General features: G+C 41.8%; 1 protein-coding gene across 1 annotated transcript in view; it reads right to left on the reverse strand.

The window, feature by feature from the left end:
- LAMA1 (laminin subunit alpha 1) overlaps positions 1-19,031 on the reverse strand; it is a 155,182-nt gene that overhangs the window by 105,444 nt on the left and 30,707 nt on the right. Inside the window, 2 exon segments of the mRNA XM_073331559.2 lie at positions 10,478-10,590; positions 10,930-11,100. Of these exon segments, the coding sequence (XP_073187660.1) occupies positions 10,478-10,590; positions 10,930-11,100 (284 nt within the window).

Here is a 19,031-nt window from a genome sequence, read left to right on the forward strand (position 1 = left end):
CAAGTGCAAGTTAGAGCAGGCTTACAGCTAACTTGTGCCAATGGATAACGGCTCCAAAGGATCCACTCCGTCAGCCAGGATCACTAAGTACATCGGGTCTAGTTCCACCGCACCCTGCTCACACCACAGTACTTCCATCACCCCTCTTCCACTCCAGAATACAGCCTAAATGCATTAATGCATAAATTAAGTTTTTGAAGGTTGATAAGATAGTTGCCAATAGTTTAATGTTCTCTCTATGTTACAAAGTCACAGTAAGACAGAAAAAAAACCCGTTATTTAATCACTATGTGGGCAATTTAGTCAACTGCTTTTGAACACTGCCCCCACTCCCAAACTGTTTTTCAGGTGCCTCTCTCTCATATATCTATATTTGGTTGGAGTGGGGGGTGTGGGAGAGAAAATAATTTTGGCCAAAATGGAGCAGTTCATACCCGCCAATGCTAAACTAGTAATAAAACAAATTTGATCAGGTTTGCTTTGGGTGTGAATATCTTCTTATACCTTGATACCCACTGGACCGGATTCTTTTCTCCTGCACACCGGTTTTACTCTTTGGGCCAGATACTCATCAGGTGTAAATAAGCGTACTTTCACTGGCTTCAGTGGAGCTTAAGATGCTATTTTGCGCCAACAAAGAATCTGGACCACTGACTTCAGTGGAGTTAATTGTGATTTGCATTGGTGTCAGCAAGAAGAGAACCATGATCATGGCTCATAATTAGTAAGAGAAAAATCTACAGAGTTTTAAACCCTCTCTCCTACAGTACAGTTTTAAAAACCAAACAAAGTCAGTGATTACCAAGAATATAAGGCTCTATATAAGAATATAAGGCTCCTAGTCCATTGAAGGGTCCCATTTGAAAATGTTATTTGCTACCAACAGGCTCCTGCAGTGAAAATCATATACTAACATCTCCTTTCAGCTTGCAAGGGAACGGAAATTGAGCAGAAGCTGAATTGGGCAACTTCAGTGTTCCATACACAGCAGCCTGATTCTGATCATACACTGATTTTATCCTGATATAATGGACATCAATGGAGTTACACCTGGTGTATGTAAAAGGAGAATCAGGGGTATTAGCACTTAAGTCCTTGTCTGCTCCAACTTAAGTCCATAGGAGTTTTGCCATTTATTTCAGTGGGTACAGTATAAGTCCCTGAAAGGGAATTTTTGATCACTTTAGAAGACAAACAAAACTTCAAGGGTTTTGTGGACTTATCCTGAGAGTTGCAGAACATCCACAACTCCCTTTGAAGTCAATTAAGTTGCTCCAATGAGTAAAGGCTGTAGATTGGACCCCAAATTTGTTTGTAACTATAAAAAATGATATTCACTCCCTTTGCTTTACTTGAAACCCATTATACTTTTCTTTTTACTCACTGTTGGCTATAGTCAACTAAACTGCCTCTTTGCTTATTACACGGTTGGCTGAACAACAAATGAGCTACTTTTGATTACACAGGGTTTTTTCTAAACCTGTTATAGTCTCGCCAAACTGCAGCTGATGTGGCTAGTTTTAAATCCAGTTTCAACAAGCAACAATAACAAGTTACCCTTCATCACACTAACTACAGTCACTGCAATGGGAATGCAAATAAATAATATTACAAGAATATGCAAGTTTAATCTATTTTGATTATGAAGTTTCTTGAGGGGGCTCAGTCAAGCAAAGGAATTTTCACAGGGGTTATGAACTTATATTGTTCACTGTAATAAAGTGCATGTTATTTAAAGTCAACACTTTGAAACGTGGCAGCTGATTTTGGGTGCCATACTTGAGACCTCAGGGGCCTGCTTTTCACAGGTCCTGAGTGCCCAGAAGTCCAGTTGACCTCCATAAGAGCTTAGGATGTTTGACACCTCTGAAAATCAGGCACAAGACATCTAAAGTTGGGCATCCAAAAATGGAAGTACCACAAAAAAACTGGATGGTTTTGAAAATGTGGTTGCATATGCAGAGTCAGCCTATGTGTTCCTCTCCCAATCTTTCTCCATTGGAGCGTATGGGTTTCACTCCATGTAAACACATAGTGTAATCCACATACCTTCTGGGTGTGGTGTTCTGCCCTAACTAGTGGCACCGAGACCCCTGAGAGAGAGAGAGAGAAAATGGGTCTGCTCTACAGCCTTAGCTAAGAGGCAGTTGACTTTCAGCTCACGTGGTAGAGGCTCATGCACTAAGCTCCGGAGGTCCCAGGTTTGAGCCCGCCTGCCAACGACCACGGTCTGTCGGTATTACAAGTGTGGGCTCATCCAGGATTTCAACTGGGAAGTCTCTGAAGCTCAGGGCGTGCTTCCTCAGCTACGGGAAGTATGTAACCCACACATCTCCTGGGTGTGGTGTTCTGCCCCATCTAGTGGCACAGAGACCACTTAGCAAGAGAGATAAAGTGAGTCTGTTCTACAGCCTTACCTAACAGCCAGTTAGCTCCAGAGGCCCCAGGTTCGATCCCTACCGCCGATGACCGGGGTCTGTCGGTGTTACCATAGCACTCAAATAAATAATTCTATGGCCTGTCCCCTGCCCTGCCCTCACCTCTATTCTGTCTTCCTAAGTGAATTCAGAGGACACAAAACATCAACAACACAGGAAAACTTGGCCGCTTTTTAAAAAAAGATTTTTAACTGAATTCTTAATGAGAAATATTTGTATTAAATATCGTAACAGAATGCAATGCCATACTGTACATTTTTATACCATCTTGATATTTATATATCTTTGCTTCTTAAAATATGATAACCAAGGGCAGGAGTGCTCCTGCTACCCCTGTCTGCATCGAGAGGCTGCCTCCATAGCACTGTTTCCCCCTCACTGAAACTCTGTGGATGCCTCTCCACTGGGGATTCATAGAGAAGGGACGACACAAATTTTTCAAGTTAAGGCTGGCTCAGGGGACCGGCCACACTCTGAACCACCACCCAGATTTGAAATCTGAGAGTTAATACAGATCCAGCTGCTATTGAGCAGTCATGAGACATCCAGTCATTGCCGCATAGTTCCTATAGAGGCTGTGCTGCCAGGGAGAAGCATGAATGAAGCATCACACAGACACATTCATCTATATGGACATCTTCAGTGTCCACAGATGTGTGTGGTCCCATCCCTGCAGAACCTCAACATCCAGAGGCTTGTGAGGCCTGAGGCTCTCTAGTCTCTGCAAACACTCCCCACTCCCAACTTGAGTGGCTACTATACTGCAAACTCTGTAAAATGAAAAAAGAAAAGGAGTACTTGTGGCACTTTAGAGACTAACCAATTTATTTGAGCTCACGAAAGCTTATACTCAAATAAATTGGTTAGTCTCTAAGGTGCCACAAGTACTCCTTTTCTTTTTGTGAATACAGACTAACACAGCTGTTACTCTGAAACCTGTAAAATGAAAATAATTTTATACAATTCTCAGAATATTTTCCAGCAAGATTTTTTTATTTTATTAACTCTTAAGGTTAACAACACTGCTGGTGATTTACAAGCTTCCGCACATACCCTTTCAATCATTCTGTGTCTACTAATGTCTCATGATAAACTAGTTTGCACAGCTGTGCTGTGAGAGCTAATCATTTGCGCATTTTAATTTGACTTTGCAACTTTCCCAGAACTGATTTCCTCACTGGACTACAAGGGTAAAAAGGGCAAGCCAAAGCAACTTAGTGATCCCCAGGCAACTATGGATTGGAAAGTGTCATTTTACATGCATTCAGGACCCAGGGCAAAGACCAAACAAATAACCTTGTACTAAAAAGAGTCACAAGTTTGTAGATGCAATAAGCCCTAAGGACCTTATCACTAATTTCTGTTTTGCTTAGCAATTCTCCAAAATTGCCAGCAACTGTTGGTATTATTTGTTTCCCTAAACACAGACCCAGCTGGATGAGGTGCATTTTCATTCTTTAAACAGAATTATTGCCATTTTTAAACTAAAAAGTAAACTTTTACCAACCTAATCCTCATGCAATTTTGCACATTCCACAGCTCAGGAGAGCGAGAGACTAATTGGACTGGCAATAGCCAATGCAGCAGATGCTATTTGAACTTCCTCCAGAGATTTTTGCTCTAAAATCCTGACTTGTTCCTTTCTCTGCAAGTTTAGCTCCAGGCCTCTATTGCATAAGAACTCCCAGTGGTGCAGTAGTTTTCTGATTTGCATAAATGGAGACTACTGCAAAACGAGGCCACAAAGCCCTATTTCTTTTGTAACCAAAAGTACTTGAGCCCCACAAACCAGAAATGAAAGACTAGTATAAAAGATTAACCTAACCTGGGCAATTCTGATGTCCCCAAATTTCAGGAGTCTTCTATTGGTTATATAAACAGGGACCAGTTGGAAAGTTCAAATCTACTTCCTAATCCAAACTTCACCAGATTGTGCCAATTCACTCCCAAAAAGTGAATATTAAGACACTCTACTGAATTTCAGGATCTTATTAACTGTCCTTTTGCATATCCTGCTAAAACCACAGTAGTGTGATGCCTACCACATAATGCACAAGACTGCACAATAAATGAGCCCTGAAGTATGCACTCGATTTTGCAGACTGGTTCCTACTAGTCTTAATAAGTTATTTTAAATCTTCCCTTCAGGGTAAGAGCACAGAAACATGTACCTTGAAACTCCAAAAAAGGGAATTTAGAAAAGAGAATAGTATATTTTTCAAAATGCCTTGAAAAGGCTTGTGGTTAAAAGATATACAAAGGGTAACAATGCTATGCCTTTTTAATACATGGCAAAATCCACTCTTCTTAATGTTGTAAGTACAACTAAACCTTGTTACCAGAAAAGTCTGTTATGCTTAAGATTCAGACTTTACTTGCAAAAAAATCTAAACTAAATTTATGCAAACTTTTAACAAACAGAAAGTGCTGGGAGACATTCCTAGCATCAGCCTGTACCCTTCAATATTTGTTTCAGAAACTATGATCGTTTCAGGCTCCTATAAGAAACTCAGAAACCCATGAAGGAGTGCTTTCTGCTTTTTACTCAAAGAAGTTAAAGTGACATTATAGCACGATGTAATCTCAATCCAAAAAAAGATTCTAAATTCCTGAATTAGCTTTGTTTTACAATATTGATCCTTCGGTTGATTTCAATCAACAAATGTTCTAAATAATGATAAGGGCGAACACCACACATCTGTTAAAAGAGTCCACCAGTTTTAAAGCAACATAAAGATTCAAGAGGTCTCTTGGTTTTTGGTACTGTTTCTCTCCCTCTCTGTGTGAAACTTGCAAGCTGCTAATTGTGTTATTACATCCTAAAACAGAGTCTGTTCTTAAAGTAATACTTTGTAACAACAGGTTTCAGAGTAACAGCCGTGTTAGTCTGTATTCGCAAAAAGAAAAGGAGTACTTGTGGCACCTTAGAGACTAACCAATTTATTTGAGCATAAGCTTTTGTGAGCTACAGCTCACTTCATCTGATGCATTCTGTTTTTGTAACAACAGAAACAGCACACAGAGATTCCCCGCCCTTTTGTTGTATTTATCTCGCTTTGTTAACAATTGTGATTAAAATAGAGACAGAGGATGTATGTGGATGGATGCTTGGTGTGGATAATAACTGAATGATCAGGGAGGTGCCAGCCTAAGAATCCAGTGTCCATCAGCCGAAGAAGGCGTCAAGTGGAAATAACCAGAGGACCCCTGGAGGGCAGACTGCAATCCACCCAACAGCCTCAAGGATGGGAGAACCAAAGAACAAGATAACATCTGGCAGCACGGAGCTGTCAGAAATGTGCCATCTGCTGATTGATTCAGCAACAGCATGATGAAGCAATTCCCGTAGACTGGCATAGGAAGAAATTCCTATAAAAATTGACTCTAGAAAGTGAGAACTTTGGGGTCTGATTCTGCAAACCAACTTCCAGGAGCATCAGATGAGCATCTGACAAGGCCCTGCTCCCTCCTCATGTCCAGGCCACCTGGCCAGTGGCTTGGCATGAGCAACTTTAAGGCTGGTAACTATGGCCTGGTCTACACAGGGGGGAGGGAATCAATCTAAGATACACAACTTCAGCTACGAGAATAGCCATACATATGTATATATCTATAGACATATAAAGCATCATACAGCTGGGTCCTGACAGGCTGAGAGATATGCCATAATACTGTGTACCTAGTTTTATGATCCATGTTGCGTACTGATGTTTTATAAAGTACCCACTTGGCTAGCTCTACAAAATGCTTAACTTTTTCTGCATGTAAAAAAGAGATTCCAAAAAGGCAAAGACCTAACGAACAATATAACCATCTTATTAGCCAGCACTCTTCTTTTAACTAGCATTTGTCACCCTGCTGTTCTGCCCAGCTGTGTCTGGACTACAAAAACACAGGTGAAAGCTAGAACATAGTTGATTTTTATTTCTGCTTCCTGGAAGCTCCCACCAATAGAACCCAGTGAACACATGGCAGCAAATCCTCAGCTGGTGTCAACTGACCTCAGTGGACTGATCACAATTTACATCAGCTGCCCCAGCGTTGAGGCAGAGTGGTGTATAGCATGCCTCAACACTAAGCTATACACCAGGGGTGGGCAAACTTTTTGGCCTGAGGGGCGGGTAGGGAAGTCTGTGCCTCCCCAGACAGCCTGGTCCCCACCCCCTATCCGCCCCCTCCCACTTCCTGCCCCCTAACTTCCCCCCTCAGAACCCTTGACCCATCCAGCTCCCCTGCTCCTTGTCCCCTGACTGCCCCCTCCTGGGACCCCCCACCCCAAACTGCTCCCCCCGGGATCCCACCCCCTATCCAACCCTCCCTGCTCCCTGTACCCTAATTGCCTTTATTAAGGTTTATAAAATAACAGAATGGATGATAAATAACAGTTATTCACATCACAAAACACTTAAGTTTTGTAAACAAAAATAAACTGAAACTAATTTAAGATATGGGAGATATATGGCACAAATCTTGGAATCTAAAGAAAGTAACTGACAGTACTGATACTAACCACAGAGAGCAATGTACATAGTTACAGACATTGATTCCTCATAAAACTCTGAAATATTCATTAAAATAGAAAATTCAAAATACTACTAGAGAATATTTCTAATCCATTCACAATCAACCTTTAGAAATAAACATTTACCAAAAATCCCTAAAATTATTCATGCATGCATTAAGTTTCCTTTGTTACCCTTTACTTGCACCGACTTGCTCAGTATTAACATTCGAGCAAATGAACAAATCAGTGCTCTAATAACTCATTGACCCCAAGCAATCTTTATTAACCAAAATCCTTCCTTGTGGAGTAGTAATTTACATGCATGTTACATAGCCCTAAATGTCTTTTCTGTTTCCATTGCTCTAAGGAAACACAGAGGAAAGGCTTCTCAGAGGAGAAACTTCTCAAACCAAATTAACGAATCTGAGCATGTATCAGAAGAGAAAAGATATGTATTTGAGGCACCATCAATAGTGCATAGACCAGGGAGAATAAAGGAGTAAGAGGGCAGGTCAGCTGGTCTGTTTTCAGAGTACAAATATTATGGGAAAGCCATTTGGCAGAGTATTATGGGAGGACAAAAAGCTAAGGCCCCCTTCTGCTACTTCCTTCCTGTTTACAAACCAAATACAATGCAAACTAGGCAAATAACAAGAAATTCCCATCTAAATACTCTGTAGCTGACAAAAGATATTCTGTGATTATGTTTCCACAATACTGTGCTGCTTCCTAATTAAACAGAAAACTAAATTCTAGCTCAGCCCTTGCTTCTTTTTAAAGCATCTCAGACAAAGCTTCTATTTCAAAGCTTTCTATTTCAAAACTGCATTGCATAATGGTCCAGAGAGTCCTGGCAAAACCTTGTTAACAACTGTAATTCACAAATCTGCATTTTGTCAATGAGCAGAATTTCTCCATGATTTTAGACGTGTTCTAGTGTTACCAACCCACCTTGTGGTGTTAAGGATCAGTGAGCCCTGATTTTCAAAGAACTTATGCTGGGCAATGAAAAGGTTCATTGAAGACTGATACATTTTACACAAAAAGAAAAGGAGTACTTGTGGCACCTTAGAGACTAACCAATTTATTTGAGCATGAGCTTTCGTGAGCTACAGCTCACTTCATCGGATGCATACCGTGGAAACTGCAGCAGACTTTATATACACACAGAGAATATGAAACAATACCTCCTCCCACCCCACTGTCCTGCTGGTGGGAGGAGGTATTGTTTCATATTCTCTGTGTGTATATAAAGTCTGCTGCAGTTTCCACGGTATGCATCCGATGAAGTGAGCTGTAGCTCACGAAAGCTCATGCTCAAATAAATTGGTTAGTCTCTAAGGTGCCACAAGTACTCCTTTTCTTTTTGCGAATACAGACTAACACGGCTGTTACTCTGAAACCTGACATTTTACACACACTCTCAGAAGCACATTTTTTAAAAAATAACCAACTGTTCCTTGAAATTGGTTTTCTCATCTTTTTTGTGGAGACCTGTCATGCAATCCAAGCCCTCTGGACAAGCTGGCAAAAGGTTCATCGAGCCTCAGACCTAGGAGAGGTGCAGGAGACAGGGCCGGCTCTAGGATTTTTGCCACCCCAAGCTAAAAAAATTTTGACCGCCCCCGGTTTTTTTTGTGCCACCCTCCCACCCCCAGCTCCGCCCCAACTCCGCCCCTTCCCAACCCCTTCCCCAAATCCCTGGCACCACCTCCCCCCCGGGCATGCCGCATTTCCCCCCCCACGCATTGCTTCCTGCAGCTCCCAGCCCCGCGCAACCCCTTGCCCTCGCTAACCTCCACTCCACCTTCTCCCCTGAACACGCCGCCACTCCGCTTCTCCCCCCTCCCTCTCAGGAGAGGGCGGGGCAGCGCGTTCAGGGGAGCAGGCGGAGCGGAGGTGGGTGAGGGTGGGGGGGAACGCAGGAAGTAATGGTGGGGGGTAGAGGAACCACTCCCCGCCCCAGCTCGCCTCCGCTCCACCACCGCCGCCTCCCCCGAGCACGCCGCCGCTTGGCTTCTCCTCCCTCCCTCCCAGGCTTGCCACGCGAAATGGCAACCCTGGGAGGGAGGAGGGAGAAGTGGGGTGGCAGCGGCAGCGTGCTCGGGGGAGCAGACGGAGGCGAGCTGCGGCGGCGGGGGCACATTTCTAGGGGCAGCATGGCCGGCGCTGGAATGCCGCCCCTAGAAATAGGCCACCCCAAGCACCTGCTTGTTTTGCTGGTGCCTAGAGCCAGCCCGAGCGGGGGGGAACCTGGCAGCATGACTCCAAGCTGCATTGTAAGAAAACCACCGAGCCAGTGCCAAGGAACTATCTTCACCACAGATAGACCTGGTCTCCTGTGATTTCCCCAGATTCTGAGTTTGGTTAGGTGGGCACAGGACTATTGCTCATTAATCAGGGGTATAAGCCCTAGGCCCTAGAACAATTTGGGGGGAAACTCCACAATGGACTCTCCCAGAGTTTTCTTCTCTGGAGTTCCCTCCTGAGTAGAAGATGATCAAAACCAATACCAGTAGAAGCAGCAAAAAGTGGAAAATAAGCCTTCTTTTACCCTATGGTTCAGCATCAGAGCTTAATGGGATCATTTAAAGGCTAAAGTTAAGGGTAGGCAATTTTTTTTACCAAAAAAAAAAAAACGGGGGAGAGGAGGAGCAGGCAGGCAAAAAAATTGCCATAAGCTATGTTAGTGAAATATTAAGTTGCAAAGTAAGACCACAGTCAATTAATCCAAAAGCTACTGTTCTGACAGCAGTGTTATCTCAGTCCCATCGCATGTGTGTATCATTTTTTATTCCTGAGAATTCATCCATGAAAAGTTGTGTACTTGCATGTTTAGTTGCTCTGGGAAACATGACTTTGAACTTCTTGTTAACAATTACATTGTATTACCACATTTTTGTATTTAATGTAAATAAGCTCAAAGACAGAAACAATATGAAAAAGTTGTCATAAATTAGATAATGTAAAACTAACTGAAAAGTTTACATTCTGAGAACTATTAAACAATGATTGACTTATGTTCAGTTATTCTCAAAGCCAAAGTCACTCTCTAACTTACTTACTTCCTCCAAAATCCAGTACCTTGATTATCGTACTTACTGCAGATCAAAGGCTGCGTACTGCACTCTGTTATCTTACAATTGCCTCCAAGCACTTTTTGGCTAGATCTTACTCCAAAACGTTTACTCTCTTTATTAAAATATCCCATGTTCATCAAGGGAGAGTATGTGTTTTGGTAAACAGACAATTTAATTCCCATTTCAACCCCAACTAAAATTTCCAACAGCATCATTGTCAAAGTAATATGCTTTTAAACAAATTGATTGACTGACAAAACATGGTTGTTTAAATTAAATAGACTGATCCATCAGATCTTACCTTCATCTAAAGGCTGTAATGACTGTATAGTACCTATTTATAATTAATTGTAAATTGTCTGGGTCCCTAAAAACTATCAAGTACAGCTGCAATCATTTTATTAGGCTTATGTCACATAGAAAATAAATTCTTTTACACATCTGGTATTACTCACCTGTCTTAGATCCAGGGTGATGGTGACCCAGTGGTATTCCCTCCCATTCTGAATGCTGGGACTTTGCCACCAGTTATTCGTACCATCTATAGCATTGGAGATAGGGTGCTGTTCTGTTTTTAAATAACAGAAAAATTCTCTTAAGAATAAATGTCATTATCTTATTTTTTCTTAGTATTTTTAAGCTGCATGCTGAATATTTTTCTCCTCATAACAATCATCCATAAAGCATGTTTAGGGTGAAATTGACCCCTGTGCAGAAAATCACTATTAGGCCTATCCTCAAGGCTAAAGTGGTACTTCAGCCTCATGCTGGCACTCTGCACAAAAGTCAATTCCATCCACAATGATACAGACCAACATTAATAGGTATTCATGGCAGATATGTACCTTACACACAGACCTGTGAAAGTGTGGAAAGGGACCAAAAAGATATAACATCATAAACTTGCCTTTGGGGTTAGCACTGTTGTGGTCGCACACCCTGCACTGTGCATTGCGTAGAGGTCGGCCCGGCACATGTTCCACAAGTTTGCAGAACATCTCTGGTCCCTTCTCACCACAGGTGGCATTGGTGTTGATATGAGCATGGCTAGCCAGATTTAAAATAGCAGGAAACAAACCTTAAAAAACAAAAATGAATACCAATCATATAATAAGACGATTGATTAAAACAAAAATTGTTGGCTACACATGCGGTCATATGGGGTTTCACAGCAAATGTCTGCCTCACCATGTATGTCCTAGAGCAGTGGTTCTCAAGAGTGTGGGTCAGGACTCCAAAGTGGGTGCAACTAGCTAACTAGCTTAGACTTGCTGGGCTTGGGGCTGAAGCCCGAGACCCACCGCCCAGGGCCAAAGCCTGAGGGATTCAGCCCCAGGCGGTGGGGCTCAGGTTACAGGCCCCCTGGCTGGGGCTGAAGCCCTTAGGCTTTGGCTTTATCCCTTCCCCACCCAGGGCAGTGGGGCTCGGGCTTTGGCTTTGGCTTCCCCACCCATGGCAATGGAAATCAGGCAGACTCAGGCTTCGGTCCCCCCTCCTGGGGTCGTCTCATAATTTTTCTTGTCAGAAGGGGGTCATGGTGCAATGAAGTTTGAGAATCCCTGTCCTAGAGAGTTTGGAAAATGGAAAAGATATGCTGAGAATAAGTTACCTTTATGAAATGAATTCTGCATTGTCTTACAGATAGTGTAAGAGTGCAATAGCATTATCATTCCATGTCATATCTGGACCACCACTGAAGAATAGTTATTTTTAAGGGCAGAAACTGAAACCTATTTTCACAGTATAAACAAATGAAATCCAAGAGGCAAATTTAAAGTGCCTAGGTATAAGACTTACATAACTGGTACCCCATTTCTGTGGAAGGTGACTTTTAATTGGAATTCACAGATGCAGAAATACTAATGACTTGGGCAATGTACTTTGAACCTCGAAGCTTTATTTGAGCTCCTGTACATCCCCCTAAAGATTGAATTTTAGGCCCTGGTTCTCTGCTCTTCTGCAGCCCTATAAAGCATAAGGAGGATTCTTCATATGTTGCCTCCCATCTTCTGCAGTTTGTGGCATAGTAGTAGAATGGCACGTGTTTGGAAAGAGAGAAGGTATGAGCTGGAATGCAGTGAGCTCCAGCTATTCTGGGCCCAAGAAATTGTAAATGAGTGGTAAACAATGGTTTATACTGTCACCATCTTGCTTCAGAACAAACCATTGATATGAATGGGGACAGTTTGCACCACTCATTTATTGCTTCCACTCAGAACAAGGCCCCTGGACAAGTTGTCTGTGTGAGATAAAGGAGTAATTGTTAGTTTGAAGGTAATAGAGGATCATTAACCATAATCCAATCACTAGAGGGGGACAGAGACCAACTTCGTACACAGCAAAACAGTGTAATAACTGATATTTGAAAAGTTACCATCCCCAAATTAATAGCTAATAAATTTTTTTCTAATGAAATCTTAAACTCTACAGAAAACCAAAGGTCACTACAGTAGTGCTGGTATGGGGGTGGGTGGCTAAATCTAACCTCTGCTGTTATAGCACAATTATCCTTGTAACAGGCATGCTGTCCCTTTAAGGCAGGCTACAATGTCATGACCCTATTCCCTGTTCAGCACAGAACCAAAGCATTTGGGGGTTTATAATTCCCAGAGGCAATGTAAAATGTATGAGAATTTGAGAACGAGAATAATAGGACACTACAATGAACAATGCTGGGAAGAGTGCAGATATAAGAACAGGGTGCTTATTTGTATAAGAACTAAGCCACCAGGTGGGTACTGGGATCTGCCATGAGCTTTTTTACTGAGAGACTAGGAAAGAGTTTGGAGCACTAGGGAAATGGCTTGGGAAAACCTAGGGAGAGGGACTGGACATGCAGACAGATGGTTGAATATGATACCATGAGGAGGAGGTATTATTTTGGCTAGAACCTGAAGGCCAGAAAGAGCTAACTCTTTAGAGGGCAATTAAGGGACTTTGGCAGAGTTAGAAAAGAGCCTTGGTGGAAGAAAAGTGGCAGAGAGTTGGTGACTAGACCTGATGCTATTTCATGGCTGAGGGCCCTAAGGCTGGAGTTTAGATGGTTTAACACCCCTTTGGATTCTGAGGGGTATTGCTTTTGTACCCTAGGAATGGGGAAAATAGATAGACCCTTGGGGAATGCCTATGACCTTGGAAAAAGACAGGGTGAAGGATCTGAACTCTTGTTAGACTGGCAGAAGTAGATTTTTGGTGTAGCTGGAGGGTTAAACTACACTCCCAGCAAGAAAACTGAAAAAGTAGCTACATCTGACAGAGAGAAGGTAAGTCACTGTTACAGCCCCTTAGTTCCTTTTTTCTGTTTTCCAACTTTTCTCTATAAAATGTACTCAAGCAAACTAAACTCACTTCAAGGTGATAATACCGTTTGTGATAATACTGTTTGTGTTTATCAGGCTGAGATTTGCAAGTTGCTCCCTTTCCCCTGCAGACGTTAAAATCAGAAGTAACTTTGGGAAAGAGAAACAATTCTGGAGTTCAAGGCTGTGTTTAAAGATTAAAAATGATGGGCCACAACTAAGACCCTACTCCCAGATCAGATATGGCATATTAAAAGTGCCAGAAGCAATCATGTCTTTACTGCTGTACCAGAGAGGCTATTTCTGAGGCTGGTCCTGAAGGGATTATTTTTTCCAGTTATAAAGAATTAAATTCATGATTATTTCAATAAAAATAATTTCAATTGTATTCCCAATAACATATGCCTTCTTTCATTAGTTTCTCAAGTTTCTTCAGCACGTATGAGGAAAACTTTTAATAGCAGTGTTTTGGTTTTCTAAGGCAGAGCTAAATATGACTGCAATTTAACCAAAGAGTCTTTGTATGGTAATTACACTCCCATGAAAAGCCTGAAGGAACTATTTTAGTTCAGTTTAAATCTTAACTTCAGCTCAAAATGTGGCAAAATCCTAATGTATTGAAACACAATCTGAACAGTGATCAATGTGTTTTCAACTGTATTGTATTCAAAACATTAAAGAGGACAGGAGGGAGAGAAGCTATAAGCTGAATCAAACATAGTCCTTATTTCTTGTTCTCATTAGATGTTTTAATCAGCAGCAGATGGGCATTTCTGTAACACTGAAAATTTGTCAGTCTCATTGATATCTTTGCATGCCATGTGCTGAATATGGTCCTGATCCTCCTCTCACTTACTCTGCTTTTACTCCTGAGTTACTGGTATAAGCATAAGAAGAATTTGCCCTTCCTTTTATTTTTTTTCTGAGAAATATAGATGGCGCCTATATGGATGAGGCAAGAGGATTAGACAAATATTCCTCATTTACATCATTTTCCAGTAATCAGAAGTCTCTAGCATTCAGTATTTGCTGTCAATCACTTAGGCTTCCCAATATCAGCCAGCCTTCATCAGCTTTCTGTCACCTCCAGGGTCATTCATTACACTGGCTACAATTACATGTGACACAACCTACCCTCAATGACCTCCATCCACAGCTTAAATCCATGGATTTGTGCCAAGGAAAAAGTAAGGCACTAAAGAGAGGTGCTGTGTGAAAATTTCATTCCAAAACCTCAAGTCACATTAGGATTGAGTTCAAAAACTGTAGCAAAGTAGTGCGTCAGCTGAACCTCTTCCAGCCCTCCCCCATTCCTCCTAAGCAAACATTTCACTGGTTTCAGAGCCATAATTACACTGATAATGAAACCTGTGACAGTTGATCACATGGTGGGTCTTTCTGAAGATACAAACAGAGTAACAGAGCTAAAGTTGTTGTTTAGCAAATGACCCAGGGTTTGATCCTGCAATGCTGAGTATTCGCAACTCCCAATGGGCCAAATTAATCTCTGGTTATCCTTCAAACCAATGAAGTTAAACTATAGATACGTTTGGCCACTGGCAATTTGGTGGGAGTTGAAGGAGTTTAGGAATTGCTCCGTAGTCAGCAAGGTCAAGCCCTCCATGAGTACAAATCAATCAAAACCAGATATGAGTTTCACAGCTTTATATTAGAATGTTCCGTTCTAAGTTAAAGTGTTCTTGTGCTACTCAGTGTGATGAGTTCAAGGACTCTCTCCCACCCCTACTCTGCCAAAAAGAATCAGTGAAATATGCCATTGTTTACAGTCTTGGGGGCAGGTAGATGCTGTCAGAACTAGAGAGCCCAATAAAGGCAAAAGGGTAACTTTGAAGTCACATCACTCTACAGCATCTAAGGCACCATAAGATAACTGACCGTCTGGATAAAGATACTGTGTTTCATAAAAGTAAACCAGTCTGCAACTGTGTCTAGATTATGAAAGACATTGATCTAACTTAACCTTTTCTCACTAAAATCCAGCACAATAGACTGAATTAGATCTATCAAATATATTCTCCTCAGGAAGAAAGGAAGTTTCACATATGCAATTCTTGTTGTTTTATCCTATTCGATTAGAGTCCATTATATTGTTGACTTGTGTATATTTTGCAGGATGAATTTCCCAGCTATACAATTTAAATTGGTTGACTGAATTTCATTTGCTAAAATAATTAACGAGGGATTGTGTCTATTTCCCAATTGTAGACAAACATCCCACATAGAAATGAATATCTTTATTTAATAATGCTGTCTGTTCTTTTTTTTCCTTTCCCCCCTTTCTGCTTTACAGCTGCAGGAGTTAGTGCCCACCACATTAAAAGTGACAACTATGAGAAAACAAGGAAGAAAGAGACCCTGCTGTTAACCTAAACAAGCATACATGGTTCTTCTGATCATTGTCCAGCCCTTTACATAATAACACAAATTTTGTCTTTCATTTGTTCTCCTTCAGTTACTCAGCTGCCCACTTGTCCATAACAAGAGAGGTTCCCACAGCAAAACACTGTGCAGTATCAGGAAATGAATAGTGTTCAAAATACACCAATTTGACCTTGAATAAGATCTACACCTGGAATACTAAGTTAATACCAAACTGAAATGTACTTCTTACTCTAAATATTCAGACGGTGGCAGTTTTGAAGCCTACCACTCTTGTTCGTAATGACTTTGCCTTTGTTCATGCCCATCAATAAAAGTTAGCACAAGGAGGCTAAAGAAATGAGCAGCTGATACCAAAATGGTGTTACCAAGCAAGAAAAGAGAACTAGATGTCCCTAGTAGCAAGGATTGCAATCTGGATGTGGGAGAGCTTTTCACATTAATGCTTGACCCATAAAAATGCTGGATGACTTGGCTGAATAACAGAGAAGAATTAAGAATCAAATACTTAACTCAGCACACAGCCCAAGTGGTTTTCTTCAGGGACTAGAGGAAAGAAGGAATCCACCCACACACACACACACACAGAGATTGCTGTGTGGCAACACTGCCACAGGGCCCCTCAGTAAATGCACTTCCCTTCCACAGTGGAACATGGCCAATAAACCTATGGAGCAGCAAATCCACTCATGCTACATCAAGGTTCCTTCCCCACTCTGAACTCTAGGGTACAGATGTGGGGACCTGCATGAAAGACCCCCTAAGCTTATTCTTACCAGCTTAGGTTAAAACTTCCCCAAGGTACAAACTTTGTCTTGTCCTTAACAGTCCTTAACAGTATGCTGCCACCACCAAGCGTTTTAAACAAAGAACAGGGAAAGAGACCACTTGGAGACGTCTTCCCCAAAATACGCCCCCCCGCCAAGCCCTGGAGAAGGCTTGATAATAATCCTCACGAATTGGTAGATGTGAGCACAGACCCAAACCCTTGGATCTTAAGAACAATGAAAAAATCAATCAGGTTCTTAAAAGAAGAATTTTAATTAAAGAAAAGGTAAAAGAATCACCTCTGTAAAATCAGGATGGTAAACACCTTACAGGATAATCAGATTCAAAACATAGAGAATCCCTCTAGGCAAAACCTTAATTTACAAAAAGACACAAAAACAGGAATATACATTCCCTCCAGCACAGTTTATTTTACCAGCCATTAAACAAAAGAAAATCTAATGCATTTTCTAGCTAGATTACTTACTAATTTAACAGGAGTTGGAAGGCTTGCATTTCTATCTGTTGCCGGGAAAAGCATCACACACACAAACAAACAGAACCCTTTGTTCCCCCCTCCCCCCCGTCCAGATTTGAAAGTATCTTGTCCCCTCATTGCTCATTTTGGGTCAGGTGCCAGTGAGGTTACCTTAGCTTCTTAACCCTTTACAGGTGAAAGGGTTTTGCCTCTGGCCAGGAGGGATTTTATAGCACTGTATACAGAAAGGTGGTTACCCTTCCCTTTATATTTATGACACTGCCCTTGCTTCTTTCTCACCGCTCTAAACCCTTGCCTGCTGTGGCACAGAAAGAACAGCTCCACAGCACTCAGAGGTAGCGGATCCCTCGAATGGGGTCACCAAATCTTGATCCCTTTTTTCCTGCAGTGCCACCCCCATTCCACTACACCAGTCAGGGTCACCACTGCACTTGCCATTCTTGCCCCCAAATCATTTCAGAGAATTGTCAGGAACACAACTAATGTTAGCCAATCAGATGTCTTTGTGCCTCGAGCACTATTAAAATGCCATGATCCACAGGATTACAGACTACAAATCATTTTCATATAGATATGCACACCCCACACCAAATTATTCAGGAATTGTATGCCTAGGAACACAGGAATTGCCATATTGGATCAATGTACTGATCCTGGCCTCAACAATGGGCAGTGCCAGATTATTCAGATGAAGGCACAATAAACTCTGCAGTGGGCATAATAGAATAAATTACTAACCCCAATAATTAGAAGTTGACTTATTCCCTGAAGTATGAGGTATTAAATCTATTCCAATTTTTGTTTGTTTCTTTAATCCTTATAATGTGACTCTGGATGCCACAGGTGTCCTATGAGACGATCACTGAAGTGTCTGCAGTGACCTAGGACCAGGCAGAGAACTGAAAATAAGGAAACAGTAGCACCTGGAGAGCATACAGAAGTCAGAAAGTGCCAGTGGCTGGATGCCTAATAAAACCTGAGCATCCAGGCAGTTTGGGCGCCCATTGAGGAGATTATATTTTCAAAGAACATGCACTGCCCACACACTGCTTTGAAAATTTCCCTTGTGTTTTGAGCCACCAGTGGGGTCAACCAAATGCTCCTCCAATTGTTTTACTGTTTCATGCCCCCAGGCTCAGCATCAATGACTAAGAGGTAGAGAAATAAAGAACAGCTTTGTCTTGTTCCTCTCTCGAGAACAAAAGGAGCTGAGCAAGGCAATAACAGAAAAAATACTCAATATTAACGTGAAACATGCTTTCATTCTAGCAAAGAGGAAACTCAAAAGTATTGAAACTCAACTAAAACCTGCAGCCTCAGGCACCCAGGATAGAAATGATCTGTTTTACTTACACAGTTCAGTGCACTACAAGGTTATAACCTTTCCTGTATGGGAGCACTGGGGAGAGAAGAAAAATGCCCAGGGAGCAAACACGTAGCCCTCTCTCCTCAGTGCATCCAGCTCAGGAGGCCGCTATATAGGTTTTAAGTTCCGAGCACAGGTTGAGCATGTGTGCCTGGAACAAGGTAGGGGTGGAGCATGGAAGGATGGAGCATGGAAGGTGAATGTACCTATTCTATGGGTGTAGCAAAGGGCACTCCTTGCCGCACTCCCCAGTACCCAGAAGGTATATTTATTAGGCTACCCAGGTAGTAGTACTCCACATTCCCCTTAAATCAGGAGCGCCCAGCCTACAGCCTGTGGGCCATATACTGGTTCAACACAATATACAAATAGCCAATTCATTAGCATTTTGTTGTCATGTTTTCATCATTTTAGTTTTCACAAGTGGGTAAATAGACAATACTATACATAGAAACTACCTGTCTGAATACATACACAACAAGCTGAACTTAAAATATAAGTCAATAAAGGTAACTTTAAATCTTATTAAAATATGTAGAATCTATTTGACCCACACAAGGTTGTTCTTAGGTTTATGTGGCCCTCCTGTGTAATAAGGTTGGGCACCACTACCTTACATGAAACCCCTTTGTCACAAGTCCCAATAGAGTAACTACTGTATAGATATTACAGATCGG

This window comes from Lepidochelys kempii, chromosome 2, assembly GCF_965140285.1.
Source record: "Lepidochelys kempii isolate rLepKem1 chromosome 2, rLepKem1.hap1, whole genome shotgun sequence".
Taxonomy (NCBI): Eukaryota; Metazoa; Chordata; order Testudines; family Cheloniidae; genus Lepidochelys; species Lepidochelys kempii.